At 42.9% G+C, this 13,822-nt stretch overlaps 1 protein-coding gene and 1 pseudogene across 2 annotated transcripts in view; both read left to right on the top strand.

Moving 5' to 3' along the window:
• Nucleotides 1-8,215, top strand: part of LOC107561582 (PRKR-interacting protein 1 homolog) — a 12,976-nt gene extending 4,761 nt beyond the window's left edge. Inside the window, exons 3-6 of one of the 2 annotated variants that reach the window (XM_016246054.1) lie at nt 6,118-6,218; nt 7,230-7,315; nt 7,426-7,484; nt 7,838-8,215. In XM_016246054.1, the coding sequence (XP_016101540.1) occupies nt 6,118-6,218; nt 7,230-7,315; nt 7,426-7,484; nt 7,838-7,929 (338 nt within the window). In that variant the 3' untranslated portion in view covers nt 7,930-8,215. Of the gene's footprint in view, nt 1-6,117; nt 6,219-7,229; nt 7,316-7,425; nt 7,485-7,834 lie in introns of both variants that reach the window. The other variant, XM_016246053.1, reaches the window with a different exon arrangement.
• Nucleotides 8,216-9,643: 1,428 nt separating this feature from the next.
• The window catches only part of LOC107561574 (uncharacterized), an 8,320-nt pseudogene continuing 4,141 nt past the window's right edge, over nt 9,644-13,822 (top strand).

Genomic DNA, 13,822 nt, shown 5'->3' with positions numbered 1-13,822 from the left:
GCCGATGGAAGCGGTTCACTGACTGCGCAGCACAGCCACACGCGCCACAGTTACGTTTGGGATCATTTTATTTTAAATGCCATAATGTCAGTTGAAAACATTACAATTGTTTTAAAATACAACAATGACCACCACAAAACCATTTAAAGAGGCGTGTTCAGCGCTCTCCGTGACGGGAAAGGAAACAGTCAACAGTAAAATGATCTCAAACCAGCTCTCTTCATTTTATCAAATGATCATAATCACATCTATTAATTTTACAATCCTGCTACTAGCATTTTATTCAGACTAAATCCCCTTTAAATCGGGTGAGAAAGTGGTTTTGAGTAACTTTTGCACATCCTGTCATGCCGGGCTGCATAGACGCATTTTGCAGCATTAAGGTTAACCATTAATCGATTAATTGATCGTTAATTTAAACTACGATCGATCATGGAAATGATCGAAAACTGACATCCCTAATATATATCTATATCTCAGTGGCGTGCGGTGGTGTTTTAAAATGAGGAGGCAGTTATATATACTGTGTGTGTGTGTATATATAATTCATGTCCTTGTTACACTCAATGTTTACACTAAGTGCAAATAGCTATAGTTCCCTTTCGATTCGGTCACTCTACATTGCTTTGGGAATTACCCTTTTCTCCAAATACTACTGAAGCCTTATTGAATCACGCCAGTGAAACTGGCCAATGGCATTCAAGCACGCAAAATATGAGGGGCTCCCACTCTATATAAAGTAGCGCTTGTACGTCATCCATTCAGAATCTTTTTCTTCAGCCAACCTTCTATGAGAAGCAAGAAGCCTATCAACAAAACTACTCACCGTGATCTACACGCTGCAGCAGACACGTCTTTTCTTCCCCTGCTGTGTTCCGGTGCGCTTCGGAAACAAGGATGACTCGCGATTGCCTCTCCTGCACAGAGCCAATCAAAGTCTCTGATGGCCACAAGTCGTGCGTCTTCTGCCTGGGTCGCGCCCATGCAGAGGCGGCGCTTGAGGGGTCGGACTGCCCCACTGCGGAGATATGAGCTCTGGACTCTCAAGCTCCATGTGGCCATCGTCCAAGGCGATGAACTCGCCCAACTAGCCCTGCCGCGCTCTTCCTCTGCAGTGTCTTCGAGCCAAGGAGGAAAGTGCCGCGAGCTTCTGACGAGGATCTGTCAGGGTCAGGTGACGAGCCCGCGCCGGCTCAGTGCCCACGCGCTCCTCACCCCCCTGCTGCAGGTCCCCTTCCAGTGCGCTCCATGACCGCTGTTCTCCGCCCCTCCCCCATTGCTCAAGATGTGGTGTCCTTCGGTGCCATGGAGGATGCTGAGGATGAAGATGATGCCATTTCGGTGGCAGCGTCTGCGAGAGAGGAGTGGTCTAACAGCCCGCTGGATTACACTTCGCCCCACGGCAGCGACACGGGGGACCTCCATCGTAGTGATGTCGAGCTCCTTAGCGTCCTGTCCAAGGCAGTTGATGAGCTCGGTTTGAAGTGGGCCCCTCCTGCCGAGCCGGCCAGAAGCAGTCTGGATGAGTGGTACCTCCAGTCGGATCGCGGCCGAAAGGACACCCCGACGGCCCCTTTTTCCGCGAGGTGCATGATGAGATAAAGAAGTCGTGGAACGTGCCTTTCACCAGTCGAGTGCACAACCCGGGATCCTCCCACCTGTCTTCTGTGGATGGCGCTGACCAAGTGGGGTATCTTAAACTCCCTCCCGTGAAAGAAGCCATCGCTACCCATCTCTGTCCTTCAGCTGCGGCGAACTGGAGAGTGAGAAACGCGTCTCTCCCCTCTAAACCTTGCCGCGCCACTGCAAACTTCGCCGGCAAGGCTTACTCCGCAGCGGGCCAAGCAGCGTCAGCACTGCACGTGATGGCGATACTCCAGGTGTATCAGGCCAAGCTGTTCAAGTCTCTGGATGAGGACGGGCCGGACCCTAAAGTGTTCAAAGAGCTCCGACGCGCCACGGATCTGGCCCTCAGAGTGACAAAGGTGACCGCTCGAACGATCGGCCGCAATGTGGGGAATCTTGTGGTGCTAGATCGTCACCTGTGGCTTACTCTGACTGAGTTGAAGGACTCTGAAAAAATGGCCCTTCTTGATGCTCCCGTGAATCCCTCAGGTCTCTTCGGAGCAGCGGTAGAGACATTCACAGTCGAAGGCTATTAGCCACTTCCTGCCAAAGCGCGCTGGCGCGAACCCTCCTGCGCGTTCCCGCTCCTCCTCAACGCAGCGCGCGGGAAGACCGAACGCCTCTTCTGCTGCTGTTCAGCGAGAACATGAGCCGGCGGTGAGACCAAGACAGCCTTGGCCGAAGCTCCATCATGGCTCGAAGTGCCAGAGACCCAGCCCTGACAGAGACGGCAGGCTACCGGCACCAGAATCAAAGCTGCGTTCCTGATGCTGTCTCTCGGAGGAGGAAATTTGCACCCAGCGCTGAAGACGAGCCACTGAAAAAGTCTGCTCGCTCCACTGTGTGTTCACCCCGCCCGCCTGCTTGTTGGGGTATTAAACTCCCCGCCCCCCAACGGCGAGTTATCCCTCACGGTGTGCAGTCCGCCTCGTCCGCTGTCACAGTTCACAGAAGCGTGGCAGGCACTGCCAGGGGTATCAGAGTGGGTTATGAAATCAATAAAGAACGGCTACACACTTCAGTTCTTCCGCAGGCCACCCCGTTTCAATGGTGTGTTAATGTCCACTGTTACGGGAGCAGAATGCCTCAGTTCTGCAAGAGGAAATACACAACCTCCTCGCAAAACGCGCTGTAGAGACAGTGCCCCTAGCAGACCACGAGAGCGGCTTCTACAGTCGCCCAATCTTGGACCTGAGACCGCACTGAATCGCGCTCGTTCAAAATGGTTACGCTGAGACAAATCCTCTCACACATCAGACCAAAAGATTGTTTTATCTCTGTGGATTTAAAGAATGCTTATTTTCACATTCAGGTAGCCACAGGCATTTCCTGAGATTTACATTTGAGGGTATATAGCGTACCAATTCACAGTCCTACCCTTCGGTTGATCCCTGGCCCCTCGTACGTTTACGAAATGCATGGATGCTGCTCTCTCTCCTCTGAAGCACAGCGGAATGTGCATCCTGAATTATCTCAATGATTGGCTAGTCTTAGCCCAATCAGAGAGCGTGCTGCTCACCGACAAGCTCAGACTCCTCGCTCATCTTCAGAGCTTAGGGCTGACTGTGAATATGCAAAAGAGCATGCTGGAGCCAGAAAATCTCCTTTTTAGGAGTGGAGCTGAATTCAATAAATATGTGAGCGTGTCTGTCACAAAAAGGAGCGCTCACAAAAACTGATCAGCTCTCTCGCAGTCTTCAAGTTAGGGCACTCTCCCCCGCTGAAATACTTTCAGAGGATGCTCGGCCAGATGGCTGCCGCCTCGACAGTGTACAAACTAGGGCTCCTGCATATGCGACTGCTTCAGCTCTGGCTAAAAGGCCGGGTGCCACAGAGAGCATGGCGAACGGCGCACGGCGCACGGGCACCTTGCGCATCAAAGTAACGCGCGACGGCTGGGATGCACTGACCCCTTGGCATGATATTACTCTGTATCGCCGGGGTGTTCTTATTGGCCAAGTGATCAGGAGAAAGACTGTTACAACAGATGCATCGAGCACGGGCTGGGGAGCCGTATGCGACGGCAGACCAGTCTTCCGGACGTGGTCAGAAAGAAGTTGTGGCACATAAACTGTCTGGAGCTCCGTCCTGTACACCTAGCGCTCGAGTGCTTTCTCCCAGACATTCTCCACTGTCACATTCTCATCAGGACGCACAGCATGACCGTGGTAGCATTTATAAAATCCCTGGCCCCTCGTACGTTTACGAAATGCATGGATGCTGCTCTCTCTCCTCTGAAGCACAGCGGAATGTGCATCCTGAATTATCTCAATGATTGGCTAGTCTTAGCCCAATCAGAGAGCGTGCTGCTCACCGACAAGCTCAGACTCCTCGCTCATCTTCAGAGCTTAGGGCTGACTGTGAATATGCAAAAGAGCATGCTGGAGCCAGAAAATCTCCTTTTTAGGAGTGGAGCTGAATTCAATAAATATGTGAGCGTGTCTGTCACAAAAAGGAGCGCTCACAAAAACTGATCAGCTCTCTCGCAGTCTTCAAGTTAGGGCACTCTCCCCCGCTGAAATACTTTCAGAGGATGCTCGGCCAGATGGCTGCCGCCTCGACAGTGTACAAACTAGGGCTCCTGCATATGCGACTGCTTCAGCTCTGGCTAAAAGGCCGGGTGCCACAGAGAGCATGGCGAACGGCGCACGGCGCACGGGCACCTTGCGCATCAAAGTAACGCGCGATGGCTGGGATGCACTGACCCCTTGGCATGATATTACTCTGTATCGCCGGGGTGTTCTTATTGGCCAAGTGATCAGGAGAAAGACTGTTACAATCGACTCCATCTAAAGCGCAGGTCATAACACTATCTGCTTTCCGTCCCGAATCACTGGCCGGGCCGAAGCCGCTTAATACACTTTTGCTGTGCCCTGTACGCGTGGTGCGCATTTATATCGAGCGTTCTAGACAGTTTCATCACGTCTTTTAGGACACCATCATACTCTGCTTATTTGAGTACCGGTAAGGCCGCTGCATCATAACACATAATTTCATTGAAATTAAACAAACTTCAACTAATCTATATGTGATGGCGCCGGAGATGCTGCCATTTCACATTCTCTATTTCACCGGCGTTAACACTGCCCCTGGTGTGATGCGGCATCGTGTAGTTGCTGCACATAAAAGCCCTGTAAACTTTGTCACAGGCACGAAGATACATCTTTTATTTCATCAAGCTGAATGCTCACTAAAAACTGACACCGTCATCACGTTTTCAAGTCATTTCATGTTTCATTTTGATGTGACACAAAGCATGATATCTAAGCTGGAGAGTTGTTTACTTTATAATTAGTCAATAACTCTATCATTTTCTTCATTCAGGCCGAGAGCTCACACGAAAACTAGAGGCGGGATTTATCACACGAACCAATCACATCCGATCATACCCAATTATAGTGCGACGGAGGCATTGCCTCCTCTCACGTGACTTTCCCCCATTCATCTCAATAAGTCTCCAGAAAAGTCACGGCACGCTTTAGGGTCTCTGTAGAAAGCCTATGGACCGAAGGGAGGCAAGCCTCCACTCTAACTTTACCTGCGGGTGTCGCTGTTGGACAGTGTTACTTTATAAAAATGAGTGACTTTTAATGTCGTATTTAGTCATATTTGCGTTTTTATTTTTGTAATACCGATTATTTTCTCATCCACTTTTGAGGAGAGGAGACACTGCCTCCCTTGCCTCCTCGGAGGAAACGCCCCTGATAGATAGATATATATAAATATATGTGTGTGTGTGTGTGTCTCGAGAACTTGCTGAATTATGTAAGTTTGAAACTTCAATAAGAAAGTAATTTAATGATTCATACTCTAAATTGATTCGTAAATTCATACGCATCCATTTCTTTTAGTATTTATGAAGAAGAAATGCATGCATAAAATATATATATATATATATATATTTAATTTAAATTTAAATTATGAAAAGAAATGTCTACTCCGGGCGCAACAGTTGTCACTTCGCGTCGTGCCGCTCGCGTCCGGTGTAGACACCGTGTAAGAGTCATTTGGTCTGGAATCAGAATCTCCTCGGGGTTGTATGTTTTGCGCTGTAGATTCAGTAGTGATGTTGCGGTGCCACTGCATAGTAGTAAGCTATAGAAAACTCTTTCAGATAATTTTAGTATGGTATTTCAAAGAATTATTTGATCAAATCAAACAGGTTTCCTCAAGAGTCCCACACTTGTTGGCTGCAACAGCAGGTACTCCTGCCCCAAACTCACAACATTGGAGCAGAGATGCATCCAGGTTTTGTGATTGGCTAACACACTCTGTTAAACAAAACGCGCTGAAAAGTGAGATGTGCAGCAGCACTAACAGTGACTGACCCCAAATTTTTTATTGATCTTTGTTGTAATATAATGTTTTCATATTTATATTTTGTCTAGTGCTTCACACACTACTGTAATTGGGTCTAACATTCTCAGGAATTTTGCCCTCGCAAATAATCGGTCAGGATTCATTTTTGGTATATTTGTTGAATTTCCGCAGGTTCCAGTGCTGGAGCAGGCAGCGGGGAATTTCATGTGTATAGACATCTGCGCCGTCGGGAATATCAGAGACAAGACTTCCTGGAACGAATTTCTGAAAAGGTAGCTTTATTTTTGCCTAAAGCATATGATTATCAAATAATGAATTACTCTTAAGAAAACGTGAAAATATATGGTTCTCAGAATTGTTGCCAAACAGTATATGTGTGAATGATATGTATATTACTGTAGATTTAAAAAAAAAAGTCTGTCATGCTTATTGGTGACATACAGAGCACAGTTTTTTTTTTCGTTCCCAGTCCTCCCTGAGATTGTTTTAAACTTTAAATGACTTCTGGTGAACAGACATTTGACTGTTGCTGTGACAATCTTGTGAATTGAGCAATATTGAGTTGAATTTGTCAATGTAATATTCCGCTCCATTCCGATGCATTGTTCCCCACTTTTGTGTTTCTTTTGGAAACGCATCAAAAATCACCTCCTATACATTTGTAACACCAAGTTCCTCTCTCTTATAGAGAGAGACTGTTCTTATAATTCAAGTGAAAATTGATTAAAATGTACACTACTGTTCAAAAGTTTGGGGTAGTAAGATTTCAAAAGAAGCCTCTTACGCTCAGCAAGGCTGCATTTATTTAATCAACAACGTAGTAAATACAATAATATTGTGAAAAATTATTGCATTATAAAATAAACTATTTTCTATTTTAGTTTGTTTTAAAATTTTGTAAAACCATTACTCCAGTCATCAGTGATCTTTCAGAAATCATTCTAATATGCTGATGCTTGGTGCTCAAGAAATATTTATTATTATTATCAATGTTTGTAAACCGGTTTTGCTGCTTAATATTTTTGTGGAAATGGTCATGCATGCTTTTGACTCTTTGATGAATGGAAAGCTTAAAAGAACAATTTATAACAACAACAATAATAATAATAATAATAATAACTTTATTTAAGATTAAAATAATAAAAAATATATATTTTGCTAACACTTTTTGCATCGAGTTTTGGGTCTTGAATTTGGCCTGTCTTTTTCAAAATAAAAAAAATTACATTCAAAATAAAGTACAGCTAGAATTAATTCACAAGTAATTTGTTTTACTCTTGCAGCAAAAGCTGGATGAAAAATATATTGAGAAGGTGAACGAAAACCAAAAGGCTGCTGAAGAAAGAACGGCCAAACGCAGAAAAAAGAGGTTCGCGAAAATACTGTCTCGTTTTTGATTCAGATACTTTAGAATCATTAGAGATCTCTTAGTTTATCTCGTGTGTCTCTGAATCTCAATTGTTCTTTCGTGTTATTTAGGGAAAAGTTGAAACAAAAGATGTTGGCCAAGAAAGCCAAGATGGAGAGCCAGAAAGAAGGTAAAGATGTTGAAATGATCTTATAAATTCACCCCCTGTTCATGTTCTGTCAACCCCAGCAGGAAGACACCTACTAAACATGAGTCTCTGAACACCTATCTAAACAAATATTTTATAATGCTGAAATTATGAATTAATTGAGCTGACTGATTTGTATACGTTTTCTCTGTTGTCAAAAAAGCGAAATAAATCCTCTGTGATTCAATGTTGTAAAGTAAAACCATCCGTGGGGTGAATATTTATTGAGCACTATATTTAAAAGTGCTATTTATGAATGGCAGCACAGGTCATCATAATCATAACTGCACCTCTTGAATTTCAGTTAGTGAGTAATAATGTGTTTGTGTCAGCAGGCTCAGAGGAGAAGTCATCATCCTCTGCTTCTGAAGCAGAAGAGCGAGAAGATGATGCAGAAGTGCCCAGCTTCATCATGGGGAAGAGGTGACTGGATTGAAAGGATGGACGTATCCAGCAGATACTACCTTACAATGGCAGAAACGCCTCCAGCAGTGAATATTTTCTGAGCTGTGTGCTGAAAACACAGTTTGAAATCAGTGTTTCAGGAGCGCACTCATACTTTGTGCTCGAGTCAGATGTTCAACACTTGAGCTGGACATTTGAAAAGCTGGATGTTTTTCTTCGCTGGAGTGTTGATCAAATAATGTGACCAGGATCAACTTTTGTTCAGTTGTAAATGTGTTTTTTTTTAAATAAACAACAAGGGAAACTAAGAGTGAATACTTTCCTTTTGCGTTTCAGTGCATCACGCAAAAAATGTGTGCTTTCTGAATTCAGATTGTAGTAGAAAAAAAGTAAAAAAATATATATATATAATTATTTTGCAATGAGTGTAACATTTAATCTCGTATTTTGGTTTTCCAATACAAATATCTAAACAACCTTAAATCAGGATACATATACTCAAGATGCAAATATAAAATGAAGTCTTGAAAAATGTATCAAAAATAAGTTTATGCATAAAACAAGAAAATAAGCAAAAAAAAACTGTGTGATTTTGCTTAAGTAAATGTCTGAGACCATTCCTTGAATTTTGGATGTCATTTGTACATGCAGGACCATTTAAAATGGCAAATAATAATAATAAAAAAATACATAATGGTTCATTTCAGGATTTTGACAGAAATGATCTCTAATCAAAAATCATTTAAATGGACAGTCTCTGCATTTAAAAAAAATAATAATTACTGAGAGAACTAGCGGTGTAAGTGTTCATTAGTCACTAATGGACCCTGTTGTCATGTGTACCACATTCCTTTGAAGCACATGTGAAAACAAAAAAGCCCTGCATTATTCTCTCCACCCTGAATTACCACTTGGCAAATACTGTTTCACCACAATGGGATGCTGGATATTGTTGTTTTACTACTGCGTCATTATTTCAACTCACCCGTCCAGTGTTTGCAAATAATATGAATTCTGAGTTTTACATGTTCACATTGAGGCCTCTAACAGAGAGCGAACGTTACAGAGAAAATGTCAGTGACTTATACCTATAAACAACGGATCATTTGCTTCATGTCTAAGCAGGTCTGGCTAAGCTGGTTTTAACAACACAATTTTGATTATTTGATTACAAACACTTCAGAAAGTTGCCGGAGCTGCGGAATTACACAGCCTAGTTTGTCCTAGAAAACCAATATAATGGCATAAATGAAAAACTAAACGTTTTGATGCATGTTACGTTATTAATTACCATGGGTGCTTTGCCCTCAAGACACAAGGAATCGAGTTTTATTGATATGTTGTATGAATAAACGCGTCATGTGCCTGTTTGGTGGGCATTAAGTCACCAGTATGTGGAGGGTTTGTTGACTTTAACATAAGTCATTCAAACAGCCTTTCGCTCTGACTTTGCTTTATTTTCCATTCAAGTGTCAGAGAGTTTGATCACATGTTGCGACTTTACAATTTGCACCACCTTGACATTGTAATTGTGGCATTGCCAATGAAAACGTGTTCTGTGCTATAAGATTAAAGCCGAAAGCATTTTAACATGATTCAAGCATTTTTCACTACCATACAATGTAGCAACAGTAAGTCTTTGGAATTTCAAAGCACTTTTTATGCCTAAAGCACTTCCCGGTTTCTACCTGGGATTCACACACCCTCATGAAAAACTCTTGATTAGAGTTGATTAGTGTCTACCAGGCACATTACTGAGCAGAGACACCATCCAGGTTTGATTTTACTCCCGATTTTATTCAATAGAAGCTATCTGCATCCTTGTTACAAGATGAACATAAATGCAGTGATCCATTTGATGTCATTGCTGTCTATCTGGATGCGGACCGGAGAAGGTAAATGCATTTTAGCCTTAGTACCAATGTCTGTTTGTTCTTTTTATATGGTTACTATAGAGATCTGGTTTCTGTGTTACATCACAAATGCACTTAATTTATTCTTTAATTATGTTGTTTACCTTTTCCCTCAGTTTAAATGGAGAGAGGCTTTCTTTGATAATAGCTCATTAAAGACAGAGTAAAGTGCACACAAATATTCCATTACATTTTCATCATGTTGGATGTCAGACAAAGATGATTACAGAGTAATAAGCTAAAAAGCTTCCTCCCGCTGGCAACTATTATGAACAAATGACTAATGTAGTTTATAAAAAGTTACTGAATATTTGTACCAATGGCCCGCTGTCTATGTCTATATAGATATTGTGCAAAGGTCACTGCTAAACAAAAAAAAATGAAAAATATATATTAAATATTAATATCTAATAATAAAATATAATGTAGTGATGATAAATGGGCACATGGAAATTGGCTAATATTCCAATGAAAAAAAAACTATATATATATATATGTGTGTGTGTGTGTGTGTGTGTGTGTGTATGCAGAATCTGTTAATAATTTTAACAAAGTAAGAGGGATAAAAAAAAATCCTCCAGGTATAACGACACAGCATTAAGAATCAAACATATTTAAACTTTTAAATGGGGTCATTTTTTAAGCTATTATTTTGTGTTGTGGACTATATTTGTTATAAATAGCTTAAGTCATTAATTAGTAGCATGTCATAGGGTGTCACACTCATTACACATTTTTTAAATAACCTACTACAGAGATGAATACAGATATAAAAACCTCCAATGAAACCTTTTCTATGTCATGTTCATGCAAGTTGTAAAAACAGAATCTATATTGAGACTCGAGGGAATCACACACTAGGAGGCTAGACTGAACCTGTACGTTCTGTTCCATGGCTAGTTTTCCATCAGTACACCTGTAGCACTGCAGTTACAGTATTTGGGGTTGGTAGGTGTTACACAATCCTTTTTCCCCTGGACAGGGTTATGAATCAGACTAAACCTGCTATTATATGTCACAGATTTGAATGGCATCAAGTTGGAACAATGAGGTCACTTTAAAAATGGCTCTTTAAAGTATTTTTCTCTGTCTACAGGTCAGCTATTCCAGCCTGAGCTCACACCTAATGCTTTCCTAGCCACTGTCACAAGGAATACAGTGATACTGAAGCAGCCGTATTGTGTATTTGATCAGACGTACCCTGGCTGTGAGAAATGGCTGGTGGCTGGGCTGTGCTCAGGTAAAACGTCTTTAGAAATTGTAATAATATTTCACAATATTGCTGTTTTATGTGTTTTGATCAAATAAACACAGCCGTGTTGAGCACAAGAGACTTAAAAAACATAGATCTAATGCAAATTCTCCCATCTGTTTATACTATCAATACATTTCACCTAGCAAACAGCATTTTTGATGCTCAAGTGAACAGCTCAACTCCCAACATCCTCAGCTTGTCACCCTAACCAACAGCATTCAACCCATCATCAAAGAACTTCTTTCTGACCAGAGTTGGACTTCTGTCAGATTTCCCCTGTAATCAGTCCTCCAGTGATCGCTACTTCATAGTCGGAGCTGATGGGAAATGTAGTGGCATCAACTGTAATGGAGTACTTCCTGATGGATTCCCCGTTTGGTAGGACCTTTTAAGTGTATTCTGCAATGTGAATCTAAGAAACTGTTTAACACAAAGATCCAAATCTGCCATTCTAAAACCCATTAGGACATTCGTGTTGTTAACTTAAGGTTAACAAAAGCCAATAAAACTTTCATTTTGATGTCATGTGGTCATTAGATAACGTCTCAGGTTACTTATGTAACCATGGTTCCCTAAGTAGGGAACGAGACACTGCGTCCTCTAGGGGTCGCTAAGGGGAACGCCTCGTTGTGACCTGTGTCTTGAAGCATACATTGAAAAAACACCAGCAACACGTTGGCCGGCGACAGCCATGACGTCACTACCGGTGCGACTGTAGTATAAATAGGCACCGGGAGAACACATCATCCACTTCTTCGTCTGAAGCTTACGTCCTCAGCATGGCAAGAAACCTAGAGGACACAGTGTCTCGTTCCCTACTCAGGGAACCATAACCTGAGACGTTCCCTTTCATGGGAACTTCGAACTGCATCCTCTAGGGGTCGCTATGGGGAGAGGTATACCCACGCTGCCATGCTGAGGGGAGTGCATGCCAGAAACCATGGTGAGCACTAAGTACCAACTCTACCATTGGGAGTTGCCCCTGGGACGTTAGACGGCTGTCAGTGACATTATTCCATACGGCCAAAGGCCTAGACCTCATACCCCCAAAAAACTTGCCTTTTAGGGCCAGAACTCCTGGGCCCGAGGTAGAGTTCAAGGCTTGGAATCAGGAATAGATTCCTTTAAGGGAATACGCATATAACAATGTTTAAACGTTAAACTTAGATAAATGTGCATTATATCCAATATTTTTTCGCAGAGAGTGGAAGCTGAAGCACGCTTTGCAGGACATGGAGGCGCCAGCGCGATCACTTGCATTTTTTTCCAGTGGATACACCGTCATTTTTGCTCATAAAGATAAGAATAATACATCATTCGTAACTATTAAGGGTCTACTTTTATTTGTGCACTCACAATGTCAACAAAACGTTGTGCTTTTATAAAATAAAGAAATCAAACATGATGCGCTTTCTGCCTTAAGTCACGGTAGCACGGTCTCGTGTTGTTTCCACCAGCGAGGCAATTTTTTCATCACTAATTGATGGATGTCTAAAATATAAAAATAAGCAGAAGCCTAAAACAGGCCCGAGGCCCTGCCCGCGTCTGAACTATGACGTGAAAATTGTCCCGAAGCCCAGCCCGAGGGGCATAAAAAAGTCGGGGCCCCTCGGGCCTTGTAATGTCTCTTCTAGTGCAGTGTATCCAATAGACTACGTGCACGGAGAGTTATAACTCAGAACCACATGTTTATTACAGAACACCAGCAGCTCCTGCTGCTAACCCGCTCATGCCTGGTACAGTCTTACTCGTTCATCCAGTAACCCCCCACAGTCCATCCCTAGGTGGCCCTCTAGTGGGGTCAATATGCAATTACATCATAAATGCATATAACACTACACCACAGGCCTGGGCTGAAATGCAGGGCTCTAGCTCTGATCTAGCACACAGAAAACGATTTGACTGAAAATTTATCAGAAGAGATGAAAGAAAGATAGTGGTCATCTGCGCAATTCGGAAAAAGAGGTGGCTTTTCTGCATTAGGTATGTTTTTTTTCTTCTTCTTTCTTTTGTTTTTGTTTTTGTACAGCAGTTATAGTTCATTCTAAATTAATTTCACAAAATTGGGTGTTATTTATGGGGAGTAGAATTATTTATTTATTTCAATGAATGTAATGGATATTTAGGCTATATTATTATAAATCAGGTTGGTTTGTATTGCTGACATAATATGCAAATGATATGCGTGCGGCCCGCCAGACTTGCATATGGACCATAGTGCGGCCCGGTGGAAAAAAAGGTTGAGAACCACTACTCTAAGGTGAGGGGAGCACTGCCTGAGACAGCATTAAACAAGAAGGTTCTCGCAAATGCCACTTCCCGCTCGATGCCTCAGCAAGAGGGTGATCAGGAGGCCCCTCAGGGCGACCTAAATACAGTAAACCAGACAGGGCAGCCTGAAAGCATAAACCCAGCCCGGACGTCCAGGAAATTTTTGCAGTGCCGTGATGATCAAGAAGGCTCCCGCAGAAGCCTGTGATCTGGCCGCATGATCCAGGAAGTATGAAGCCAAAACCCGGCTTATCATACCGTCTGGACATATCGACGAGTGAGATAAACACTGCGAGTCGAGCACCCGGTTTCTGAATCCAGCAAAGGGGGTGCTCACCGAGGACCTACCCTAGAAAGGGACAGAAACACACAGGTCCCGGGAAACACGGCAAAGAAAGCTAGCAGAAGGGTTATACACACAACCACCAGCACATTAAATACACACACACACACACATATATATATATATATATATA

Source organism: Sinocyclocheilus grahami, unplaced genomic scaffold (assembly GCF_001515645.1).
Source record: "Sinocyclocheilus grahami isolate Dianchi unplaced genomic scaffold, SAMN03320097.WGS_v1.1 scaffold781.1, whole genome shotgun sequence".
NCBI lineage: Eukaryota > Metazoa > Chordata > Actinopteri > Cypriniformes > Cyprinidae > Sinocyclocheilus > Sinocyclocheilus grahami.
Note: the sequence above shows the minus strand (reverse complement) of the source record. Positions and strands in the feature narration are given on the sequence as shown.